General features: G+C 44.6%; 2 protein-coding genes across 2 annotated transcripts; one reads left to right on the top strand and one right to left on the bottom strand.

The window, feature by feature from the left end:
* Positions 1-658: 658 nt before the first annotated feature.
* PSMC3 (proteasome 26S subunit, ATPase 3) lies at positions 659-10,271 on the top strand. Its single transcript, XM_048484367.1, has 12 exons — positions 659-965; positions 1,156-1,236; positions 1,885-2,010; positions 2,676-2,780; positions 3,328-3,390; positions 5,813-5,950; positions 6,114-6,257; positions 6,881-7,029; positions 8,888-8,984; positions 9,142-9,287; positions 9,783-9,864; positions 10,043-10,271. Exons 1-12 carry the CDS (start codon positions 939-941, stop codon positions 10,151-10,153), a joined length of 1,269 nt encoding a protein of 422 aa, XP_048340324.1. The 5' UTR covers positions 659-938; the 3' UTR covers positions 10,154-10,271.
* Positions 10,272-10,775: 504 nt separating this feature from the next.
* LOC125426161 (transmembrane protein 178B-like) lies at positions 10,776-24,241 on the bottom strand. Its single transcript, XM_048484368.1, has 4 exons — positions 23,641-24,241; positions 16,811-16,924; positions 14,380-14,517; positions 10,776-12,385 (listed from the first exon to the last, which is right to left on the bottom strand). The coding sequence occupies exons 1-4, from the start codon at positions 24,032-24,034 to the stop codon at positions 12,141-12,143; spliced, it is 891 nt and encodes a 296-aa protein (XP_048340325.1). The 5' UTR covers positions 24,035-24,241; the 3' UTR covers positions 10,776-12,140.
* Between the last annotated feature and the right edge of the window lie 898 nt (positions 24,242-25,139).

Below are 25,139 nucleotides of genomic sequence, written 5' to 3'. Positions count from 1 at the left end.
ATTGGTCGTTCTTCGACTTTTAAGAATGTCAACAAGAGCTCATAGGAGGCTATCTGCAGTTGCCATCCTCCAGGGGATGACTAGAGATCTCGCGCTATTCTCATCAAGAGTGAAAATGTCACCTTTGAAAGGCGGCCGCTATGGTGTTACACCTCATTGAAATCCCTCCCCAAATCCTGCCCTCCTCAAGTCGTACGGCCAAAATCTCCAGCTATTACCCAAGCCGGAGCCAGAAACCCTAGAGACAATGTGCCTCACGGCCCCAGAAGAGTATGATCTTGCGCCACTCAGAAGAAAATTTGAATCTGAGATTTTTATAAATGTAAATCACCTGTAAAATGGAAAGCATTTTAAGAGAACAATTAAACGATATGCAACTACTGTTAATTGCTAACAGAGTCCGTGTGTCACAACCATGCCAGTACAGAATGAACTTCACATGGTTGCGGGAAAGCCAACTCTAGTTATAACGCCACAACGCATTGTTGCTTTCGCTTACATGCAAACACGCCGTATATTTGCCACTCTAACCCTGTAAAAGCGAAAATGCAACTTAAACCGGAGGCTGTAGGAGGCGCTGACTGTCTCGTTATTTCATCTCTATGGTTTGTCAACCTTCCGCGCTTTCCGCCGTTGCCCCACTCTAAGATGGCGGTCGGACCTTCACCGTCGAGCCCTGGCTATTATTCAGCGTATTTTACCATGGTCACATGACTCTACACAGCACACACACAAAAAGGAGTGAGTTTCGTCTCACTAATTTCAACTCTGCATTGTTCACCGGGCTGATGAGAAAAACGGAAAAGAAAGGTGGCGACTAAGTTCGAGGGAGAACTTCGTACGGAGCGACGTCTAGAACACAGACTGGAGAGAGGTCTCTCGCGGGTGTGGAATCGGCTGCTTCGAACACGCAGCCTCCTTATTTTACTAGGGGGAAAATGGCGTCGGTGTGGGATGAGGCGGAGGTAAGAAAAAGGGGGGAACGGGGGGGTCCGTGGGGTTTAAACTGCCCTTCCTGGTAACAGGTTTTCTGCATCCCACCACCACCAGCATCCTGCATGATGGGTCCGCATAAAGGTCCCAGTGGGTTAGAAGGCGGACTCAGAAGAACTCGGCGCTGCCTTGTGCCATGACAGTGTGTTTATTTCTCCATAGGATGGAATTGGCGAGGAGGTGTTGAAGATGTCCACGGAAGAGATCGTGCAGCGCACCCGTCTGCTGGACAGTGAGATTAAGGTGCAGTGTTGGAGGGCTGGTATAGCCTGAATGCCGTCATCTCACATCTCTCCTTTCCTATAAGCTTTGTGTCGTAAAGTACTGTTCTCTCGACAGGCCTTTCCGGTTCTCGTTGCTTCCACAACCTCAGTCTGGATGTACATGTTATTGTCACGGACTACATACATGTATCTTGTCTCCTGATCCGGCTTCTAGTCTAGTTCTTGGGACAATCTAATGCCCTTCTCAGACTTGATCATGTCTAGCTTTTTATATGCCGCCATTCATTTGAAGTGGAGTTTCACATCTAATATGTACACATGAATGTATGTAAAGCAGATACTGTGCTACTGAGCCACAGCCTCCCCCAAAATAAGAGTAGGATTGCAAACGTCCTTACTCTCTGAAAAGCACTCTGAATGAACTTTTAAAAGCCCACACTTTTAAAAGTGTGCTTATTTGTAATTTGTAAACCATATTTCCTAGTATATTCCTTTATTTATATTTTAGGGGCTAGGTTAGTTTATTTACTTTAGAAACAAATTGTTTTGCTGCTCTGCTTTCTTCTCAGTTGGTCTGCTTCCTTTTTTCTTGACTTGATCATCCTTTAACATTATTAAAGCAAACAGTTAAGTCTTTACTTAAATTATGGTGTGGGCTTCTTTACAGATCATGAAGAGTGAGGTGCTGAGAGTGACCCATGAGCTACAAGCCATGAAAGATAAGATCAAAGAAAATAGTGAGAAGATCAAAGTGAATAAAACCTTGCCTTACCTTGTTTCTAATGTCATAGAGGTGAGTTTTTTAATGCAAGTAAAATTTAAGCTATTACCATTAACGGCTTTGTGAAAAGGACTAGTGGTTGTTAAATAGTGTCAAATGGTCAGCAACTGTGTATATAAAATGAGATAATCAACATCCTAAAAATATGTTGCCTAGCTGCAAGATGTGTGATACAGCTTTGCTAAACCTAAAGAGAGCTATATGAGCCAGCGTGGTGTAGTGGTAAGAGCAGCAGACTGCAAACTGGAGAACCAGGTTTGATTTCCTACTTTTCCAGATGAAGCCTGCTTGGGTGAACTTGGGCCAGTCACAGTCCTCTTGGAACTCTCTCAACCCACACAAAGTCGGGCAATGGCAAAGCACCTCTAAACGTCTCTTGCCTTGAATATCCTATCTATGGGGTCACCATAAATTGGCTGCAAATGACAGTACTTGATGCATACACACATACAAGTAGATGTATAATCTGGTCATATATTTTACTTGAAGCTTTTTGGAATCATGAAATTATTGGGATGTCAATATTGTCTGTCTGATATGGCATATGTACCATATAATTTAGCTGTTCCTGTGCCATGGATATCTTTATTTACCTACTCTCTTAATTTCTTTGCAATCTCTGCAAATGCTATATGCATCAAATCAAGAACCTTTTGACAGTTCCTTTACTTTTCTAGCTGCTGGATGTTGATCCCAATGACCAAGAAGAAGATGGAGCAAACATTGACCTTGATTCTCAAAGGAAGGGCAAATGTGCTGTTATCAAAACCTCTACTCGTCAGGTGAGAGCAACCTGTAGAAACAGTATTGAGTTGGAAGTACTGCAAGTAGAGCTCTGCTCGCAGAAATTTTCCCCCTTTCCTTACACAGCTGCTCCCCATTCCCTGCCATCCTGGGGGGAGGTAAGAAAACCCTCAGAATCTTCTGACTGGATTTGTGTGTCTGAAGTGGGAGGGTAGAGTCAGTGAAAAAATGTTTCATGTGCACATGAGCTGGCATTCCTGTAAGCAGAAGAAATCTTATGGCAGCAAATAAACTTTAGTTTTAACCCTCTGTCATACACATGAAAATAAGTGATTCTGCCTTGTGATGAGTAAAGACCTTTGGTTATCTGGTTTAGCATTGTCTACTCCAAGCTAGCAGCAATTCTTCAGAGTACATGCTGCCTTGAGATTATTATAACTGACCAGAGGCGTAGCTAGGGAAAATGGAGCCCGGTGCAAAATCTCAATTTTGAATCATACTCCTAGATCAAAATGACACGCAGGTGAAGAGCCTTTATGAGGCAGGTCCAGTTTTTACATTTTTTTCCTTGTTTTTTTCCAACAGACCTACTTTCTGCCTGTGATTGGATTAGTTGATGCTGAGAAACTGAAGCCTGGAGATCTAGTGGTAAGCACTTTCTATTGTACATCAGCTGAGCAGCCACATGTATTTACTGGGTTTGTTTTCTAATAAATAACACAAGTCATCAGATGCCTTTGGGGACAGTTTCCCCATGAAAGGTGTGCCACACGGTAACTGGTAGAGCCTTCACATGGCACCTTAATATTCTTATTGGTACCCAAGTAACATTTATGTTCCTCAAGCATCTATCAACTGTTTTATCAAATCCTTAGTAAGTTCAACCAAGGGATGTGTGAAAGCTGTACAGGGATGTGACCCAACTGGCATTTTCCCATCTTTCCCAGGTCAGGCAACTGGTGCCTTATCTGTGCTGCCCTGACTTGGCTACAGTGTTCCACATAATGGTCACCTCCAGAACTGATTGCTGTAACTTGCTGTATGCAGAGCTGCTCTTGATCCTTATCCAGAAGCTCAAATGGTCCAAAATGTGGTCACGCAGGTCCTTACCAGTAAATTGTGGGGAGGCCATATGCAGCCAGACCTCTATGAGCTGAATTGGCTCTAGGTAGAATACCAGATCTGTTTCACCGTCCTAGTTTTAATATTTAAAGCTTGATTCTCCTGATATGTCCCCCAGAGAGCTCTTAGCTCTGTCAGTAAACACTTGCTGGAGGTGCCTTGCCCGAGGCGTCTCCTGCTGTCTTAAGTTAGGGTCAGGGCTTTCTTGGCCTTGGTCTCAGCCTGATAGAATGCTCTTTCAACTGAGGCCAGTGCCTTTCACGTTATCCCAGTTCTGCAAGGCCTGTGAGACAGAGCTATTCACCACGGCTAGAGTTGAGGATGGCAATTGAGTTGAGATGTCTAGCTAGCTTGCCTCCCTCCTTCTTGCCACCCCCTTTTTCTATCTTCAAATCAGGGGGTGGTGGTATATTAGCCTAACCTGATTTGTCGAAGGCTTTCATGGCCAGATTCAACTGGTTCTGGTGGGTTTTCCAGGCTGTTTGACTGTGGTCTGGTGGATCTTGTTCCTAATGTTTCACCTGTATCTGTGGCTGGTATCTTCAGAGGCGTACCACAGAGGGAAGTCTGTTACACAGTGTGTAACAGACTTCCCCCTGTGGTACACCTCTGAAGATGCCAGCCACAGATGCAGGTGGAACTTTAGGAACAAGATCCACCAGACCACAACCACACAGCCCAGAAAACCTACCAGAACCAACTAACCTGATTTGTTTAATCATCTTTATATGAGAAAATTTTATGATTTTTATAAATTGTATTTTATCTATATTGTTATCTGAACCTGCTTTGCCACGAAGAGTGGATTATTAAATTTAATAATAACAACAACAACAATAATAATAATACCTTGCAATAACTGTTCCGTTCTGACTGAAATATTGAAAAAAATGTATACATTGAGTTTACTTCACAAAATAGCTGCTTAGTGTTGGTCGAAGGATTGCTGTAATAGAACTCTTTTAGTCTTCAAATGGTAAATCAGTAAGAATGGTAAATCAGTAAGTTCATGCCTTACACTAATAATTCTTATAGTTTAGTTCAGTGATAGCGAACCTTTTTGAGACCGAGTGCCCAAACTACAACCCCAAAACCCACTTATTTATTGCAAAGTGCCAACACGGCAATTTAACCTGAATGCTGAGGTTTTAGTTTAGAAAAAAACAGTTGGCCCAGAGGCGTGCGTTACTTGGGAGTAAGTTTGGTGGTAGTTGGTGGCTTTGCTTTGAAGCAACCGTGCAACTCTTCGAACGGTTGAATCACAACCCTAGGATGGTTTACTCAGAAGCAAGCCCCGCTGCCAGCAACCAAGCTTACTCCCAGGTAAAGGATCACGCTTTAGTTCTTCTCATGAAAATCAGTGGGGTTTAACAGCACTTAACAGGATAACCTACACTGTTTCCCCAAAACTAGGTCTAAGGTTTAATGCTAATAACCGAGCCCAGTGGCCCAGGCCAGCCTAGATGTGTGTCTGGGGGGGAGGCAACTGTTTGCATGTGCACACAGAGAGGGCTCTGAGTGCCACCTCTGGCACCCGTGCCATAGGTTCGCCACCACTGGTTTAGTTGAATGCTCTATTCCTTTCATGGCAATCAGTGACTGTTGTGTCGATTTCCCCATTTTGTAACTGTTTGCCTTTTAAATAACAAAAATATCATTCAAAATACCAACCCCGGACCCAAAATGAACACAAGGCACCAATGTTTGCTAAAACCTTTTAATATCCTGGAATAATATTTCTACATATTTACACTGCTCTGTTTCTCCCAAACCACTGGGAACTTGGATTCTGACCCCACCCCCTCATATCCTTTCATTGTTGCGCAGTATGTTGTGCCTTGCAGATCACAAATTGTTGCAGGGGTTCTTGCCATAACAAATATGGATATCAAAAGAAGGCCTGGCTAACAGGAATAAAGAAAGATAAATCTTGCCTTTTTACTCACAGGGTGTCAACAAAGACTCTTACCTGATTCTAGAGACCTTGCCCACAGAGTATGACTCAAGGGTGAAAGCCATGGAGGTGGATGAGAGGCCCACAGAACAGTACAGTGACATCGGGGGATTAGATAAGCAGATCCAAGAGGTGAGAACCAAGAGGCCACTGCATGCGAAGAATATTAAGCCTTATATGAAGTGGAGTATGGGCTTTGAGGTGTGGGTTGTTTTGGTTTTTTTGCTGACAGGGAATTCAGTGCTTCAGGGGAAAGCACTGAGGGCAGATTTAATTCTCTCTCTGATTTTAACAGCTGGTGGAAGCCATTGTCCTGCCAATGAATCACAAAGAGAAATTTGAAAACCTTGGTATCCAGCCTCCTAAGGGGGTACTCATGTATGGACCTCCAGGAACAGGAAAGACCCTCTTAGCAAGAGCATGTGCTGCACAGACAAAGGTAATTTGTTTCCCATCAGCTCCCTAAAGGATCTGCCCTCCACTTCAATTATAGAGAAGAAAGGCAAGGTTGGGTAGAGGTGTGCATAGTTATTTCATAGTTGAGTACTCTGTGTAAAAATCTAAATTCTTGAATACTCCCATCTGCGTATTTTTAATTCCAAAAGAAAGTTTTTCCCCCAGCTGCTACCAAAGGTGGCAAAGGTAGTAGGTAGGTATCCTTCTCTTGTGGCAGGACCTAGAGCAGAGAGAGCACCACACGCAGTGATTGCACTTGCCACTGATGGACATCTCCGGCAGGGGGCAGGAAGTTGCTTGATAGCTATCCCCTGTGCCAAAATACAGGTTGTCTGATAATCTTCTCCCCAGAGAACATTTTTATAGTGATGCTGGCATCCCTCTGTATTAGATCTTGATTTCTGTGGCCTGTTTTAGGAACCAGCTGGTGGCTGAAAAGTAAGATAAACGTATAATAAATTTGCTCTACTTTCACTTCATAAAAATGGGGACTCTTAGGATGCAGCATCTGAGTTTATTGCTTTCTTTGTTTGCTTAGGGTACCAAAGTTATTCAGAACACTCACAACCTTGAAGGTGCATTCCTTTTCCTCTGTCTACCCTTTAGGCTACGTTCTTGAAACTGGCTGGTCCACAGTTGGTGCAGATGTTCATTGGTGACGGTGCCAAGCTGGTGCGAGATGCCTTTGCATTAGCCAAGGAAAAAGCACCTTCTATCATCTTTATTGATGAACTAGATGCCATTGGCACAAAGAGGTGAGAGATCTTTTTATAAAATCTGAAATAAACACCCAGGATCCTTTGTTTATGTCAAACGAGTCTGGAACACAGAAGGATTTTCCAGGAACACTTGTTCTTTAACATTTATAGGATTATTCCTAATTCTTCAGGGGATATGATGTGCAAGAGAAGAGATATTTGTAGTTCAGTATAAGGGCATGCCATGGGGCTGCTTCAAAAGATTATCTGAATCATTATCATAGCAGAACTGGGTGGTAATAACAGGGGCCTTTCCTGCAATTTAATACAGGTTCACTTGAAATCATATTCCCCTGGCATCATTAACTTGTGTAAACCTTTAGAGCAATGGTTCTCAACCTGTGGGTTGAGAACGACCCTTTCACAGGGGTCGCCTAAGACTCTCTGCATCAGTGTTCTCCATCTGTAAAATGGATAAATGTTAGGGTTGGGGGTCACCACAACATGAGGAACTGTATTAAAGGGTCGCGGCATTAGGAAGGTTGAGAACCACCGCTTTAGAGTGTCCTGAATAATTACAGACCAGAAGTGAAATGAGTCTGAAATGATTTAATAAGAATCACTTTTTGAATTCCATATTCCTATAGCTCTGTGTGTGAGTCAAGAGAATGTTGAGATTAGTCTGACAGTCGATAATATTTTTATTTATGCAAATATCAATGCTATTATTAGTCATGCAAGATTAGCATTTTGCATTTGCTGAAAAGAGTTTGGATGCCTTGCTGATTTCTCTCTTAGCAAACTGTTATTGAGAGGGAGGCGTGGCTCGGTGATAAAGAGCATCAGCTGGGCAGGCAGAAGGTCCCCGGTTTAATCCCTGGCATCTCTAGTTAAAAGAACCAGGCAGTAGATACTGGGAAAGGGTCCTCTCTCTGGAGCCCTGGAGAGCCACTGCCAGCACTGACTTCGACTGGCACTAGTGATCTAATCCAGTATTGGGTGGCTCCATGTATGCTTGGCTAGCAAGGGCAGCTCTTGTTTAGCTGGCAGTCTCGCATCTACCTCCTCAGTTTGGAAACTGGCTGGGGAGTAACTCAGAGCAACTGCTTATGTACACTCACAGCTTTCTACATCAGACTTAGCTCTGCAGCATAGATGACTGGGCTTCCTGTGCCTACCCTCTGCATTAGGGGAAAAGGGACAGAGGAGCACTGCTTTGCGTGGTTGCCAAACATAATTCTAAAGTAATGACATAGTTGTGGTGATGCCAAAAATGTAATTTGGCAAGAAGGTAGTCAGATTTTTTCAGCCTTGTATCACCCAGTAACAAAAAAAAACCCTGCTGTCCCATTGATCTGGCTTCACAGCTACAATACATGGAAGGTTGGCTTGCATAAGGCACTCCTAATGACATTGTTCCCTGCGTTGGCTCCAAACATGCCAGCCACTATTACTGATTTGGAAAGGAATGGTGTCATTGCAGTGACACTACTACCCCCACCCCCATGTACCTTGACCTTCCATAGCTTACCATAGTGACATGGAACCACCAGGAGGGGGGTTTTCTCAGGCTCCTGGTGCCACCATGCTAATGTTTGAATTGGATTTATACATTTCTGTTAAAAGGTGAAATGAACATGTTTTTTGTATTGTCAAATCCTTTCCTGGCCAGAATCAACTGGCTGTTGTGGTTTTCTGGGCTGTGTGACCATGGGTGTGGTAGTTTTAGCTCATAAAGTTTCACCTGCATCTTTGGCTGGCATCATCAGAGCCTGTCACAGTGAGACATCTTACCATGACATGCTTCTGAAGACGTCATCGTGGAAAACCCACAACAGACAGAACATATTTTTGGTTTTTTTTCAGGTTATTAGTTGAGTAAGCAAAGTTGACTCTCTCCTGTGATTGGTTTCAGATTTGATAGTGAGAAAGCTGGTGACCGGGAAGTTCAGAGGACCATGTTGGAGTTGCTGAACCAACTTGATGGATTTCAACCAAACACTCAAGTCAAGGTAATTTGCCCTTGGTAAGGAGTACAAGAAGGAACGCTGTAGGTGGATACTGCGCAGTAACATACACATTTGGTTCATGAGGGAGGAGTTGGTAGATTCAGTTGCGTCGGGCATACAGAATCCTCTGTTCCCCTCCATAGTGACCTCCTTTGTCTAGGTGATTGCTGCAACTAATCGTGTGGATATCCTGGACCCTGCTCTACTTCGCTCAGGGCGTCTAGATCGAAAGATTGAGTTCCCGATGCCTAACGAGGAAGCCAGAGCTAGGATAATGCAGATCCATTCACGCAAGATGAATGTCAGGTATTGAGGGTCACTTGTTTTCCTTTCGTATTGATGGTGGACTTTTGATATGTTGAGTGTGTCGGACATAATGGGCAATGTATTAGTCACACAACTAGGTTTCCTGAGAATCTTGGCTTTCATTCTCTTCCCTCCACCAATCAGGTCCTAGCTATTATGCCTGAGAAGATATGTCTGAATCCCTGTGGGGCCGTTTGCTAATGGCTGAAATAAGACTGATGGCTGAAATAAGATTCCAGCGGTTAAAGTCAGAGCTTTAGTGGTCTTCTTGTCCTAACCCATGATTAACAAAACTAGAATGGATCCTGTAGAACAAGAAGCATTGTGGCTATTGGACAAATAGAAATTGTAGAGTTCAACTTTTCTCATTTGCAGGGGTTTTTTTTGTTTTTTGAGCACAGAGCCTTTTCAGCCCTGGCTTTATAGGATTTACAATGCTCTCAATATACTTGTTCCTTCTCAGTAACAAAATAACATTATAATTCTTCTCTGCAGCCCTGATGTGAATTATGAAGAGCTGGCTCGTTGCACAGATGACTTCAATGGTGCACAGTGCAAGGCTGTCTGCGTGGAAGCGGTGAGTAGGTTTGGCCAAGTGGCTTTCCTGTTGGTTTCCATCAGGAAAGGTAAGAAATTGATCTAATTAGCAAATGTTGAACTGGGGAGAATCATGGTGAATGCAGAGTGGCAGTACCAGGTTGTGTGATGTGTAGTTGAGGCTCACTTACTGAACTTTTGTTTTCTCATTGGGACAGGGTATGATTGCACTCCGACACGGAGCTACAGAACTCACCCATGAAGATTACATGGAAGGAATCTTGGAGGTTCAAGCCAAGAAGAAAGCCAATCTTCAATACTATGCCTGATTTTTTGAAACTCAGACTGGTTGTGAAGGCCTGGGTAGAGAGGCTGAAATCAAAACAGCTGGAACTGAACTCTGTTTTATTGTACTTAAAGAGGAAAAAAATAAATCTTTTGCTTTGACTAAGGCAATTGTTATATGGCTACAAATGAGGAAAAGAGACCCAATTCCCTAGGATGGTGTCCTAATAGTGCATATTCCATGGTGTAAAAAGTTGCAGTGGCAAAAAGAAGCCTCAGCATATTGTAAGTTATATGTGAGACTAATGATACCTCACCTGTACCTTCCACCTTTTTGAACACTCTGCTGTACATCCCACTACTGTATATTTCAAAGTCTACCTATAGACTTAGCCCTGGGGCTAAATGTCCTGAAGTCACCTGCCAAAGTCAGGTTCTACCACTTGCCTGCTTTAACCACTAGAAATGATATGGCTTTTCACTGAGATAAGATTGGTTTCACAATAACACTCAGCTGAAAAGCTGGGAAATGAAGAGGAGACTAGAAGCTGAAAGAACACACCAGAGTGGTTGCAGGGAGAAGAATGTGGTAGTTCTCTGTCTGTGCCAGGGGGAAGATCGCAACCCACTGGGTCTCTGCAGAACAGAACTTCCATCTGCAGAACAGAACTTCCAAGCCTTTTAATTGAATGCCTGTTGAGACTTACAGCTTCCATTTAAAAAAATCACACTTTCCATAAATACAATTACTTTAGCACTGAGTAATTAATCACATGCCACTTAAAAATACAATGTAAACAGCTCTCTTTTTAAAAAAGGCTCCTGTGCAGTCTTTTGGGGAGACAGAAAAGGAGCACAGCACAATGAGGACAGGCCAGTGCTCTTCTCCTGCCCCAGCACCATTGTTGATGTTCCTGAGTTAGCCCCAGTTCTTCTACTTGTCAGCAAGCTGAGTTCCTTCACTAGAGAGAGCTTCTTTTTCTACATGTTGTGAAAGGATGTTGCTGAGGGGCTGTTGAATTTTTCAGTCTGTGTGCTCATCTTGAATACTCAACTTCCAAAATAATTAGAATAATCATTAACAAATCTGCACTTTCCACATTCAGTCTGAAGGGTTGGCAAAAGTCCATTTGCTGCTTTAGCAGTTGCTACGATTATTATTTGTTGGATAGCAGCTCTGGTTCATTTGCTGGGCTGATTGAGTTTTCTCCACTTCACAGCTACCTGGAGCAAGAATTTCACAAGCAAGAACCTTGATTCAGTTGTACACATATCCGTAGAAGTCTGTGAGCTGAGCTGCAGCTGCCTACCCTCTTGTGAAAGAATTCCTCCAGCACCCAAAGCTTTTATACACATTTTTCTAGCTTGTCCATCCATTGTCCTACAGGTTATTTTACAAACAACTTCTGTTGCAGGTACTTGGCTTCTAGAATGACCAGATTCAGATAGTGAGTAGTCCAAAAGAAGGGCTTTACACCCTCCCTGTCTGGATGACTAAAAGCCCTCTAAAAAGAAGCTGGTGCTGAAAGTTAATGCAGTAGTCAGTGCTACACCTATAACAGCATTGTGTTGGTGCTGTAGAGGAGAATCAATACTGAGGCTGGGTGGATTTCCCTTTGGCCTTCACCTCTGACTTGAACTCAGTGTTCTGTCAGAAATGGAGATCCCCAGAGTCACGAGATCCCAAAGGGAATTCACAGTGGCTTCTGCTTCTAGCAGAAATCTGATTCAACATAATAGCACATAGATCATCACACCCAGTTTAACAGAAAACTTTCCTTTAGGCAAGCCAGGAGCACAAAATAACCCTGGCCAGTTTGGCTGTATTAAAAGACAGGCAGGCTGAAGAATCCAAGAGTGATGTTCCTACAGGTCTCTGTCAAAAGCAATCTGAATCTTTTAGATAGTTCCAGAGAGGGGGCTGCCCTGCTCAGTGATTCTTTGATGGATGGCCATGCTGCGTTGATGGCACCTACTGCTGGAGCTGGACTGGGCTCGCTAGAGTCTCTTGTGCTGTTCTTTCTGTGGTTATCACACTGCACCATTCTCCTGTCTGGGTTTCTGTACAACAGTCCGAGGAGTATTAAGGGAGGGGGCTAGTGTGCATAGGAATCCTGCCAAAAGTGTTAGTCCCAGGCCTCCCCAGGCACAGAACATGGACCAGCCATAGCCATGACTGATGTCCTCTGGTAGCCCGTAGACATAGCGGGGATAACGAGACAGCTCAAAGTTTATTCCAGCCACACATGTACAAAGGGAGATGATGCAACATGTACCTGCAGAAGAGGGAAACAGACAGACTGAGCAACACCAGCAGAAATAGATAAATGTCATGCTTCACACCCCAGCAAAGGGCAAGATTGCATATGTAAATATGTTTAGGTGTACATTTTCCAGCCCCTCCCCAAAAGCCAATCCACTGTTGCTGTTTCTTTAGTGTTATATTCAAGTACTTCACGTTACGTGATGGAAATGCAGCACTAGAATATCATTTAATATTCTAGGCCAGCAAAAGTTCCCTTATTCTTTAATCTTTGCTATTTCAGTCCATGTAGACTGGCAACATTTCTTATTTTCACAATACAATATCCTGGACTCCTACACTTCTGTTGCCTGCGCCATAGGAAGATGTCAGCCTTGGATTAATCAAATCCTGATCATCTATCAACCCACCTCTCTGTTTGAACAATTCCTTCAGTATAGACCGCAATTAAAGTCCCTTGCATAGACTCAGCCTAGCCTTTGTAAAAAGCACAGATATGCCTATTGAAAAGCCCAAAAATCTCACTACTCCATCCTGCGTGGATTCAGATTAATCTGAGGATGTCCCTTCTCCCAGGTATGAACTCCTGTGGCTAATCCAAGCAACAGTCACCTTCAGACTACTGTAACACACTCTATGCAGTGATCCCCTGGAGACTGCTCTGGAAACTTCAGTTTGTCCCAAATGCAGCTGTACAGGCTCTTCTGGGAACACCATGGAGAGCACACATCCATCTGGCATTCTGTCAGCTGCACTGGCCCCAGGTGGAGTACCGGATCAGGTTCAAGGTTTTAATCCTAACTGTCAGGGACTTTCACATATGTGACAGTGCCTCTCCCAATACATCCCCCAGAGACCATCATGCTCAGCAAACCACTTGCTGGTGGTAAAGTAAAAAAGTATGCTCAGCAAACCACTTGCTGGTGGGTCCCGACCCAAATATTGTCTGGTTTTCCTTGCCAGGGCCTTCTCAGCTCTGGCCCCAGCTTGATGGAATGCTCTGTCGAATGAGACCCAGATCCTGCAGGACTGAACTCAGTCCCGCAGAGCCTATAAGACAGAGCTGTTCCACCAGACCTATGTTGAAGGCAGCAACAGTGTCCATCTTAGCTGCCTCCCTCCCCTTTCTTTCTTGGATCCTTTTAAAATGTATTGTTCCTATATTTTTACAATGTGTTGATTATTCCCCCTTGCTGGATATTAGAATATGTGTTAGCGAGCCGTGAACTCACATGTATGCCTGAAATGTCTTTGATTTTATTATATGTATTTTATCATTGTAAACTGCTCTGAGCCTATCAAGATGAGGGAGAGCAGTTTAGAAATTAAATAAATAAAATAGAATAATAAAACTAAGCATTTTAATTGGTGCTTCACATTGGTCATTAAATCTTATGAGCCATTTTGGAATCCAAGTTTTTTGGACAGAAGGGTAGAGTAAAAATGCAATAAATTAAAAGTCTATAGATGTGCTTTGGCAGGGATGTGCCCACAGAACACGGGGGGCATATCTTCAGTGGAATTTCATGCCTTAACCATACAAATTTCGATGTGCTTTGGGATATTCATACACATTGGGATATCCAGTTCCTAGATTGAAATAGCTACAGGCACTGCACTGGCTATGCAAGGTAGGGTTAATAGCAGTGGTAGGATTCAAATAATTTAACAACCGGTGCTGGTGGTGGGATTCAAATAATTTAACAACTGGTTGTTTACAAGCACCATTTTAACAACTGGTTCTGCCGAAGTGGGTCGAACCTGCTGAATCCCACCACTGGACTTAGAAGCATAGCTTGGCCAGTTCTTGGCATTTTATCTTTCCTTGTTTTCTCCACTGAAAGTAACCCCAAGCATTTTAAACTACAATTGATCTAATGAGTGTGGTTTCATGTTCTGTGAGACCAATAAAGCTGCTGAGGCTTTGATTCATCGTATCTCAGGCAGCACGAGCCCTTCATTTGCTCAGAAAATGGCATTGTGACAAAAACAAAGAAGCCCTCTCACCTCCCATGAGGAAAAGCAGTCCAGCTACATACTGCATGAGTTCATGCTGTTTACAACAACCCAGCATGCCAATGATCCACCCAAAGAGGATGATGGAGACGGCCATACCAATGAAGCCAGCTGTCATTCTCCGCAGGTCTGAAGGGGTGTTGGTGCGATGAGAAAAGAAAGTAGACGTTGTGGGAGGGAGAGAAAGAGAGAGAGTGTGTGTACCATGAAGTGTAACTTGGGGGCTCTGGAGGAAATGTACATTTATACAACCTTACATTTATACAAGCAATTTCTGAGCTTGACCACTCTCATCTTGTGAAATCTTGCAAAATCTTCCACTTAACAACTGAATTATAGGATATTGCAAAACTGGAGGAAGTAAAGGAGAATAACCAAGATGATCAAGGGATTGGAGCACCTTTCTTATGAGGAAATGCTGAAGTCTGGAATTTTTCTGTCTAGAAAAAAGATGTCTCCCAGGAGCCATGAGAGAGGTTTATAAAATTATGCATGGGATGAAGAAAGTGGATAGAGAGAGCCTGTTCTCTCTCTTCTATAACTTTGGGAGCACCCAATGAAATTGTTGAAAGAACAGTCACAAGGAAATGCTTCTTTACTCAGTGAGTAATTACACACTGGGGTGCTGTGTGGTTTCCAGGCTGTATGGCCGGGTTCTAGCAGCATTCTCTCTTGACGTTTCGCCTGCATCTGTGGCTGGCATCTTCAGAGGATCTGATAGTAGGAAAGCCTGGAAACCACACAGCACCCCAGTGATTCCGGCCGTGAAAGCCTTCAACAATAAACACTGGAATCACTGCCAGGTGATGGCCACAAACATAGATAGCTTTGAAAATGGGTTAGGCAGATTCACGAAGAAGAGGTCCATCAGTGACTAATGACTGAAGGAAACCTCCATATCCTGAGGCAGCAAACCTCTCATATGAATGCTGGGAGACAGCAGCAGGAGAAAGCCTTGGCCTCTTTGGGCCTTTTTGTCTTCCAAGGCAACTGATTGGCTGCTGTGTGAAACAGGCTGCTGGATTAGATGGACCACTGGTCTGATCCAATGGGCTTCTCTTATGCAGATTCCGCATGGACCAAAAACAGTGGTGTGAAAATGGTGTGAAAATGGTTTAAAAGGGTATAAAACTGTTTAAAAGGGTTTACACCATTTTCATACCATTGTCACACTGCTGTTTTGGGGCCAATGTGGAATCAGCCTTACATTCTTAAAATAACCACTTAGGAATACTGAGCCAGACGGTGGAAACCTGCATTATGGACCAACATTGCACTGGTTTATTTGTTAGTGTCAGACCTCAGATCTATATCCAAATCAGACTCTATGCCATTAGGGTTAAGAAGTCTTTATTATGGAAAAGACACATAGGCTGGAAATAAAAAGCTGGTTCTGGTGGGAACCAGGAGGCACCCCAGTATATGAAACTCATACCTCCTCCCCCTCCCTCATACGTAATACAATCCCATGGTTCAGAGAGCTCAAAAAGCAGAAAGGCAAAAATGCCAGAATGGCCAAGGTCAAAAGACAGAGATAAAGATGCCTTGCTGTAGTAGAGGCCCACACAGTGAAAACTGAAAGCAGTTTGCCTGGTACCATTGACTCCCTCCCCCTCCAGGGCCTGCTTGATGACTGCCAGGCTGCAGCCTGACAGTTAGTTTTGGTATAATCTATGGCTATCTTTAAGAAAGACTATGAATAGGCAATTTCTCAGTGTCCAGGGAATCAAGTTGTCCTCTGACTCAAAACATGATGTGGGTTACTTTACATTGTTGAGCTGTTTTGGGGTGATGGTACTGGTGCCTGCCAGATTACTGACTGGCACCTATCTTCAATGCATCTAGAAAGGGATCCACAAAGGTAGCACAGACAGTGGAGGAGACAGCGACAGAAAGGGGTTGACTGTACAAGGCTACAGCTGCTGGAGCTTAGCAGGGATTGTTGCATTTAAAAGAGAAAAAGATTTGGCCACCAAAGGTTAAGAGTTCTGTGGGAAGGTCAGGTGATAGAATTTCAGCAAGGCAAGGGATTCCTATCTTGACAACAAATGAAAGAATGGCAGGAACAAAATCACAAAGAAATAAAGATTTATTGCTAGCCAAAGAGATTCAAATGTTTTTAAAAGATATATGATATAGTCCTCCTAAGTGCATACTAAGCATTTTTGAATGCTTTTCCCAATTACAAAGGTCTCATCCATGGAAAAGCAACATGTCAGCGAGCAACATCAACTAGAACCTTTCTCCATGAAGGGCTAGCTTTCATGTAGCATGGCGTTTTTGAAGCAGAGGAGAATTTAGACATAACCATTTACTGTGCCAGTATTCCAAGTAGTACAATGACAGGGAGGCAACACCACAAGATCCTGTACATTTCATTTGGCTCTGATAAGGTTGTTCAGTAAGAGCTTTGGATACTTACGAAGGGCATGCCATTCATCCTGACGGATGGTGTTAGTAATATTAACAGGCAAGTTGCGTGGCAGAGAAGAGGAGGTGTAGTGATATTTCACAGCTGTGCAGCGCTGAATAACGCCTGAAGGAGACAGAAACACAACATGCAAATGTGAACATTATCTGAAGCCAAGTGGCAATCTTTTCCATTTGTTGTGTGCTATGCTATGTTTGGTTTCTTTTATTTTTGGCCACTGGTTAAAATCTCACTTTTGCCATGAATTCTAAGTGGTTTTTATACAATCCACTCACAACCCCACTCCCAAGCTGCAATATATGCAATACTGACCTACCTTATAGAATTGTTCATTAGGATAACAAGGTCATGTCAGGGAAGTGATGAATTCTTTAAAGTGCTATAAGAATGCTGCTATAAATAATATTAAATTCTTGGGTACTCCCATATTGGGGCAGTTCTTTGTTCTGGACTCAGTGCTGCGAAAACAGAACACCCACACCAGGTAATTCACCATGTTTTCCTCTCGATTTCCTTACATATGGCATCCCTGGCCCTCGCCATCAGAGGAATTTTGACAGCTTTTAAAAATCTAGTTGACACTAGATATATCATTAAAGTGTTATAGCAAGATTCCTACCACCATTTTTTTTAAAAAAAGGCTTCAGCAAAATGGCAGACTCAAGGAGTTTTTGAGGAAAATGGTGGCTGATGGCCATATAGGTGGGGCAGTTTGAAAGTCCCATCCATGTTGTGGGAAAATCTGATTTGACAGTGTTGTTTCCAGAAGGATCAGAGCAAAGTATGAGAAACCACCAAAGATGGTGGCAGGACAGCATTATGTGGATAGTGCAAACATCCCAGGTCCCATTTGAGAACTGGGGCAGAGTATATCTACCATACAGAAGTTGCCTCAATCTTGTTTTTAAAACATGGTGCTGCCTAAACAGAAACTGTAATTATATATAATCTGCCAAAGCAAATGCCCAATTATAATGGGTAGCAACAGGATGGTCAACATGTCATGATTTCTGCTTTTCAGAAAAAAGGAACAAGCTTAAATGGGATTTGAAGTACACACACAAAAATAGCTGGATAAAAACAGAAAATAATCATTTGAATTAACGGCCGAATCCCCACCGGGAAATTCAATCTAGATCAAACCAAGTTTGAAAATAAACGGCACCTTTTCAATGAGGTTTCAACCTCCCCACTGCAGCATGTTTCCAGTGAAGACATCTAGGCCTATCTCGGATTCAAGAAATGTAACAATCCCCACTACCACGCAATCGGCTTGGCAGGTCTCTCCTGATTGGCTGTCATGCTGTGTTGGGGCAGGACCTTTTTTTGGCTCCCACAAAAACGTGCTTACATTATGACATCAGCACGTCTCCCCCGCCCAAGTTTCTGGTTGGTTATCGTTCTCTCGTGCTCTCGCGAGAACAGCACCACGCACACTGATTGGTTGTAAGGCATTTGCGTCACACTCCACGGAGGGAAATTTGAACCAGGATTTGACCCTCAATCCTCCCCTCCAAACTGGATTGAATATGTGTTTTTTGAAAACATAGTGCTTTCAAGCAGGTTCAGAAAAGACGTGGGATAAGGGGGAGAATGAGCACCAGAACCGTGATGAATCCTTGTTCGTCGATTAGGCAGTGGGGAGTTCTTCCTGAATCCTTGATATTTCACGTGAGTATCACACGATTAATTGACCGTGAGGAATCGGCCACTGTGGTTTTACTGCTGGGGTCTCTTGAAACACTATTCATAACTATTAGAGATCCAGTGTGGCGTAGCGGTTGAGAGCAGTGGACTCTAATCTGGAAAACCGGGTTTGGTTCCCCATTTCTTACGCATGAGCAGCAAACTCTTATTTGGTGATCTGGATTTGTTTCCACACCCTATTCATAAAGCCTGCTGGGTGACTGTGGGCTAGTCACAGTTCTCTTAGAATTCTCTCAGGCCCACCTTTTTCACAAGGGTATACATCCAAACTACTCCTTCTCTTCCTCTTCCTACTCTTCTTGACTTTCATAAATGTAATTGCACTGCACCTGTCAGTTCTTCTTCAAGTTCATATCAGATCTCACTGACTTTAGCACCTCTCCCCCTTCCCATAACATTCCTACACAAGTGTGTGTGTGGTGGGGGGTAGGGGGGGGAGTTGTGGCTCAGTGGCAGAGCAAAAGTTCCCAGATTCAATCCCCAGCATCTCCAGGGGAAAGGATTTGGTAACAGAAGAAGAGCTGGTTTTTAATATCATAAGGAATCTCAAAGCAGCTTACAAACTCCTCCCCTCCCCTCCGCACAACAGACAGCTTGTGAGGTAGGTGGGGCTGAGAGAGTTCTCAGAGAACTGTGACTGACACAAGGTCACATGTGTGAGAAACAGGCCTCATGTATGAGAAAACAAACCCGGTTCACCAGATTAGGATTTGCCACTCATTCAGAGCAGTGGGGAATCAAACCCAGTTCTCCAGATTAGAGTCCACCACTCCTTTTTTAAATGAGAATTTTTATTTATTTTACACACCTAAATAACACATACATAGAAAGATAAGGAAAAGATTCTGATCTAGTCCCCCTGCCCCCTCTAATAATAATACAAAATGAAAAGAAAAGATAAAAGCACACATACACATTTCTGTTTGTATATCTTTTCAATAAGTAGTCCACAAAGGATTTCCAGCCTTTCAGAAAATTGTCTGTATTCTTGTCTCTTACAATTGCCGTCAGCCTTGCCATCTCTGAATACTTGGTAACTTTCAAGATCCATGGGGAGGCTTGGACAGGCGCTGAAGCAGCAGGCCAGCTCCTGGGCTGGCCTGCTGCCACGACACCCCCCAAGCCACCTGCCCCCAAGCCCTGCCCCTAGCTCCGTGGTGGCGAACCTTTGGCACTCCAGATGTTATGGACTACAATTCCCATCAGCCCCTGCCAGCATGGTCAGTTGGCCATGCTGGCAGGGGCTGATGGGAATTGTAGTCCATAACATCTGGAGTGCCAAAGGTTCGCCACCACTGCCCTAGCTTCTCTGCAGGCCAGCTCCTGTTCTCCCCAGGGCCTGGGGAGAGCAGGAGCCAGCCTGCAGGGAAGCTGGGCCGGGGGTGGGGGCAGGGCTCGGCGGCTTGGGCAGGCGCCATGGCAGTAGGGCGGCTCCTGCCCTCCCCAGCCTCCATGGGGGGGAGCCGGCTACAGCGGTGGTGAACAACTCAGCCAGTGAGTGGCACTCCAGCATGGGGGAGCCACCAGGCACCAGCTGGGTCGCCACACCCCGAGAAAGGTCGAGTGTGAGGACCTGGCTGGCGCTCAGCCCCGCCCACGTGATGAAACGGCATGGACCTGGGTCAAGGCAAATGGTACCGTTTTCTACACATTTTCATCATTTTCAGATGACTTTAAGACTAACAGTACAAATTCCAAATGGGCCTTTCCAAACCACTTCATTTCCCTATTGAGAGAGAGAAGAGTATTGGATTTATACCTCACCTGTCTCACCTATAAGGAGTCTCAAGACAGCTTTAAAACTTCTTTTCTCTCCTCTATCCACAACAGACACCTTGTGAGGTAGGTGGGGCTGAGAGAGTTCTGAGAGAGAACTGTGACAAGATCACCCGGGAGGATTTATGTGTAGGAGCAGGGAAACAAACCCAGTTCACCAGATAAGAGTCTGCTGGAATCAAATCTTATTCTCCAGATTAGAGTCTACCTGCTCTTAACTACTACACCACTCTGTAAATCTTGCATCCTTTTCTGAATATTATGCAAGCAATGTTATTTAAAGACACAATTTTAGTTTTGTAAGCTTGATAAAAATCATTGAGAAAAAGTATGACTTATGTTCCCCTTTCCTAATTAAAAATTGTACATTTCATATGTAAAAAATAATTCTTGGGTTTTTTTAAAATGGGAATCATCACAGAAACCTGGTGCATTACTTTCTAATTGGAGGACTGTTCAAAGATGCTTGACTCCACAGTGATCATGGATACAGCTTCTAAAAATCTGTGTCAGTGGTTCACAGAATGGTTGGTGCAGGGTCAGAATTCCTAAAGGCTGGCCCAGGGACAATTTCTGCACTTATAGAAAAAAATGCTTATGTGTCGCAAGCATCTCAGCACCATATATGTTTCAGCCTTGCCTTTTCCCAACTGGTTTGGATCAGTCTCTTATAATGCAAAGTTGCAGCAAAATTACATGCTCTCAGAGGAGGGGTGGCCAAGATCTTCTGATGGAAAGTTCTGAATTTTATATAGTCTAAAAGTAAAGTTGTTCTTGAGGTGCAAATGTCCCTTCACATTTAATTCTGAAACAGAGTGTGCCTCGACCATTAGACATTTGGCAAAATTGTTCCAATGAGCACAGTTCGTACATACAAACACAAACATGGCCTCATTTATTTTGGAAATTACAGGGAAACAGGATGTACTGAAAATATGGAAAGGCTGAACTAAGGAAACTTGAAAGAGTGAGCAAGATACGAAACCTGCCGTCTTTTATCTACCTGATGTTCAGAGGTATTCCTACGTAAAAATCTGTAATTATGACAGCGGTTTATGATTACTGAGACTAATATGGGAGGAGCAACTCTGCCCTGCATTGGTAACCAGCCCTCCCATATATGACAAAAATGAATCCACGTAGAGCTTGAGGCCACAACCAAACACAAAGCCCATGAGTTTGATGATCATCTAACTCTGCACTGGATTGTGGCTCTGCTTTAATTAAGAAATTAACTTTCAGCAAAGCCTCAAAAGAGGAGGGGGAAAACATCCTGAAAGCAATGCTGAGATAGAAAACACTGTAGGCTTTAAATCCCTTTAGTTAACATCAGTGGGACCAGAAAGCTTTTGGCCTGAGGGGAGGAGGGAGCACTGCAGAAGTGGAAAATAACATTATGCACAACAGGACCAATTAATAAAATGAATAAATGACATCCCTTTTAATGGAATAAAATCAACATGGGAGCATAAAAAGGCAGAAAATGTATCCTAGTGGATTAAATGCAAAAAGCAGCTGATTATTTTGTAATGGATTCTATATCTTCCAAACAATTCAGTGTTAGAAACAGAAGATCAGCTACCTAATGAGAAAATACAAAATCCAATACAAGATTTTTGGAGCTAGAACTCTCCTTAAATTATCATGTGGATGCCCGTATATGAGAGCTAGTGTTGTGTAGTAGTTAGAGTGTCCAACTAGAATCTGGGAAACCCAGGTTTCACACACCACTCTTCCCTGGAAGCTCACTGAATGACCTTGGGCCAGTCAGATGCTTTCTGCCTAAGATTCCACACAGAGTTATTGTAGATAAAACAGATAAGAGGAGACTGATGCAAACTGTTCTAGGTTCCCACTAGGGAGAAAAGGTGGGCTATAAATCAAGTAAACAAGTATCTGTAATGATTCATAGAACAACCCGGGCAGATGTTTCTGTAATCTATATTTCAATAACATCTGGATGGAAAATCCACAGTTGCTGTCAATGATTTAACTTTTACTGCTGAGCCATTCTTGAATAGTTAACCATCTCTGGTTGCCTACATTAGAATACTATACAACTCACTGTTACTGGAACCACTGTTGCAATTTCTGCACCTGTTACTGGTAAATAAGATCCTCCAAAACTGGTCTGAGCTTCAGGTACTACAAAACAAATTCTACACTCCCAGCATTTGGTTTGTGATATAATAAAGATAATAGATGCCTAATTTGAATAGCACAAATAACCATTGTTTTCTATTATTGTTCTTGAATACCCATCAAGAAGACTAGTATTTCATGCCAGAAGGTGGTACACAAGACATCAGCCACAAAAAAAAGTTTAGCCCAAGTGTCAGGAGAAATATCCTCACCATGACCAATAGCAGGGCAGCCAATGCCCCAAAGCACAATTGTGGCGCCCCATCATGGTCAACTGGGCTTGTCATAACTAGACTATGTCACTGAAGCCATGCCAAAATGGCAAATACCGACATTTCTAATCTGTGTAATCCTAAAAGTGCAGGTGCTGGAAAATGAAGACAAGTTTTCACTTGGGACAATGCCAAACAACATCCTAGAGTATTCACTGAGCACTCAGTGCATCCCATGCTCCTCACATAAATTGTACCCACGGACCATGAGAACCGAGCAGAAGACCAAGCAGAAGTTGAAGCAGAATCATCATTTGATTATGCTTCAGAGACCGTTCTTCTTTAAGACAGTGTATGCAACATCATCCATTGTGCATATGAGTGGATTTATCCTTGTGGGTATGGAAGAATGCACTCATGTGAAGTGACATGTCAAGCAATCACAGAAATCATTGCCAGCTGCATTTTCTGTCAGCTGGTTCATGCTATGCCAATCACGGGGATGTAGAAAGAGGATAATTGGGATTATTCATATATACAGGACAGTGAACATATGAACTGGCTCTAAACGCTAGAGAAAAGAGAAGCTGGAGGTCCTGGGCGATGGGAAAGAACTCCCATTTGACCCATACCTTCATTCTGAAAAGTCAACGCTTCATCAAGCTAGATCTAGTTCTGGCTCCCAAGCTGCTGAGCCTCCTTGTAATCATTCGATGAGGAGAAAGACCTCCAGGCCCTCGGCTACCTGCACTTCGCTAAGGGAGGGCAGGCGAGGAATCAGAGCCCTGTAAGAAACGGCTAGGCCTCCTGGCTCAGCGGAAGAACACATCCCTGAAGGCCTCGCTCGCTGCAGGAGGGGAAGGGCTCTTGGAGTATTCAGCACCTTGGACAGAGGCACCTCCACTGCGCCCCTGCACGGGCTCTCCCGCTTCTTCTCCCCTCCCGCCCCAGCCGCCGCCGCCCCCTCCCACCCTCCCTCCGCACCTTTCCGGATGAGCTCCTCGCTCTCGGTCTCGAAGCCCGCCCGGTGGCACCGCCGCCAGAGGCCGGAGACGGTGGAGTTGAAGCGGCGGCCGCAGTGCGACTCCAGGGCGAGGGCGGCGGCGGCGGGGAGCGCGGCGGGCGGCGGGGTCTGGCCGGGCACGAGGGCTCGCGGCGGGCGGGCGCGCAGTGGCAGGTGCGGGCTGGGCGCGGACATGGAGCCCGGCGGGTCGTTCTTGGCGTGGCGCTTGTGGCCAAAGCCCCGGCAGCGCTCCCGGTGCCGCCGCGCGTCCGTCTCGTACCAGCAGTCGGTGCCGATGGCCACGGCCAGCAGAGCCAGGGCGGCGGCGGCCAGCAGCAACCCCGAGCAGCTCAGCGCCTGAGCCGCGGCCGCCATCTTCCCCGACCCGAGTCGCGCAGCCTGCCTGCCTGCCGCTGCTCCCCCTGCAGCTCGGCCGGGGGGAAGCAGCCCCGCCAGCCGACCAGCCCCGCGCCGCCGCCGGCCCTACCGCCCCTGGGGCGCTCCGGGACCGGGACCCGACCGGGCGGGCGCCGGGCGCCTGTTACGCAGCGGAAGAGGCTCCTCCACCCAGCATCTCTTCCCAAGGCTGCCTTTCGCTGGGCAGCGCACGTGAAAGAGAGCGAGCGATCCTCAGCAGCCAAATGTTCCGGCTTCGTTTGCCATTTGACATACAAACGGGGGTCGCTCCAGGCTCGGGTTGAGCTTCGGAACTTAGGGCCAGGGCTTGGCCTGGCGCACGACTGAAGTCGCCGTAATAAAGACTAAGGATGCTCACCGGGCACGTGCAAAGTGTGTCCCCTTCGCTTTGGGAGGACACTGCCCTATCCATTTCAGGACAGAAGGCATGCCCTGATTTCTTGGGATTTCTCCACTCAGTCTTATTATTTAGCACATAGTTCACCTGCAACCTCCCAAATTTTCGGGGATTCTTGCAGGTTGACAGCAGGTTGTGGAAGCAGCATCTAGATTTGAATTTAATAAAAAAAATTAATAAACCACAGAATTGTGACATAGGGCCACCTCCCGTTATGCACACTAATACACTAGTTCCTCAATAAATGCAAAAAGGGCAGACACACAAGCCCATGCAGTTTAGACAGGGGGGAAACCCTAATTCCCTATGGCTCATTGGCATAGCTATCTTGTCCCAGAAAGAACCAGTTTGGGTTCCCCAGCATATTAGTAAAATACAAACTGTCATCTACATCCCTCTGATTATGGGAATAAAAACAAGCGGTACATAGCAAAAATCAAAGAACTGCATGATTTTTGAGAACCAGTGTGGTGCCCTGGTTAAGAGTGTTGGACGAATAGTTGAAAAACCCAGGTTTGAATACTCTTTCTTCTGTGGAAGTTTGCTGGTTGACTTCAGGCCAGTCACTCACTCTTAGGCTAACCTACCTCACTGGGTTGTTGTGAGGATAAAATGGAGGAGAAGAGAATGATATAAGCTGCTTTGGGTCCCCACTGTGGAGAAAGG

This window comes from Sphaerodactylus townsendi, linkage group LG02 (genome assembly GCF_021028975.2).
Source record: "Sphaerodactylus townsendi isolate TG3544 linkage group LG02, MPM_Stown_v2.3, whole genome shotgun sequence".
Lineage (NCBI taxonomy): Eukaryota > Metazoa > Chordata > Lepidosauria > Squamata > Sphaerodactylidae > Sphaerodactylus > Sphaerodactylus townsendi.
The sequence above is the reverse complement of the archived record's forward strand: the minus strand, read 5'-3'. Positions and strand labels throughout refer to the sequence as shown.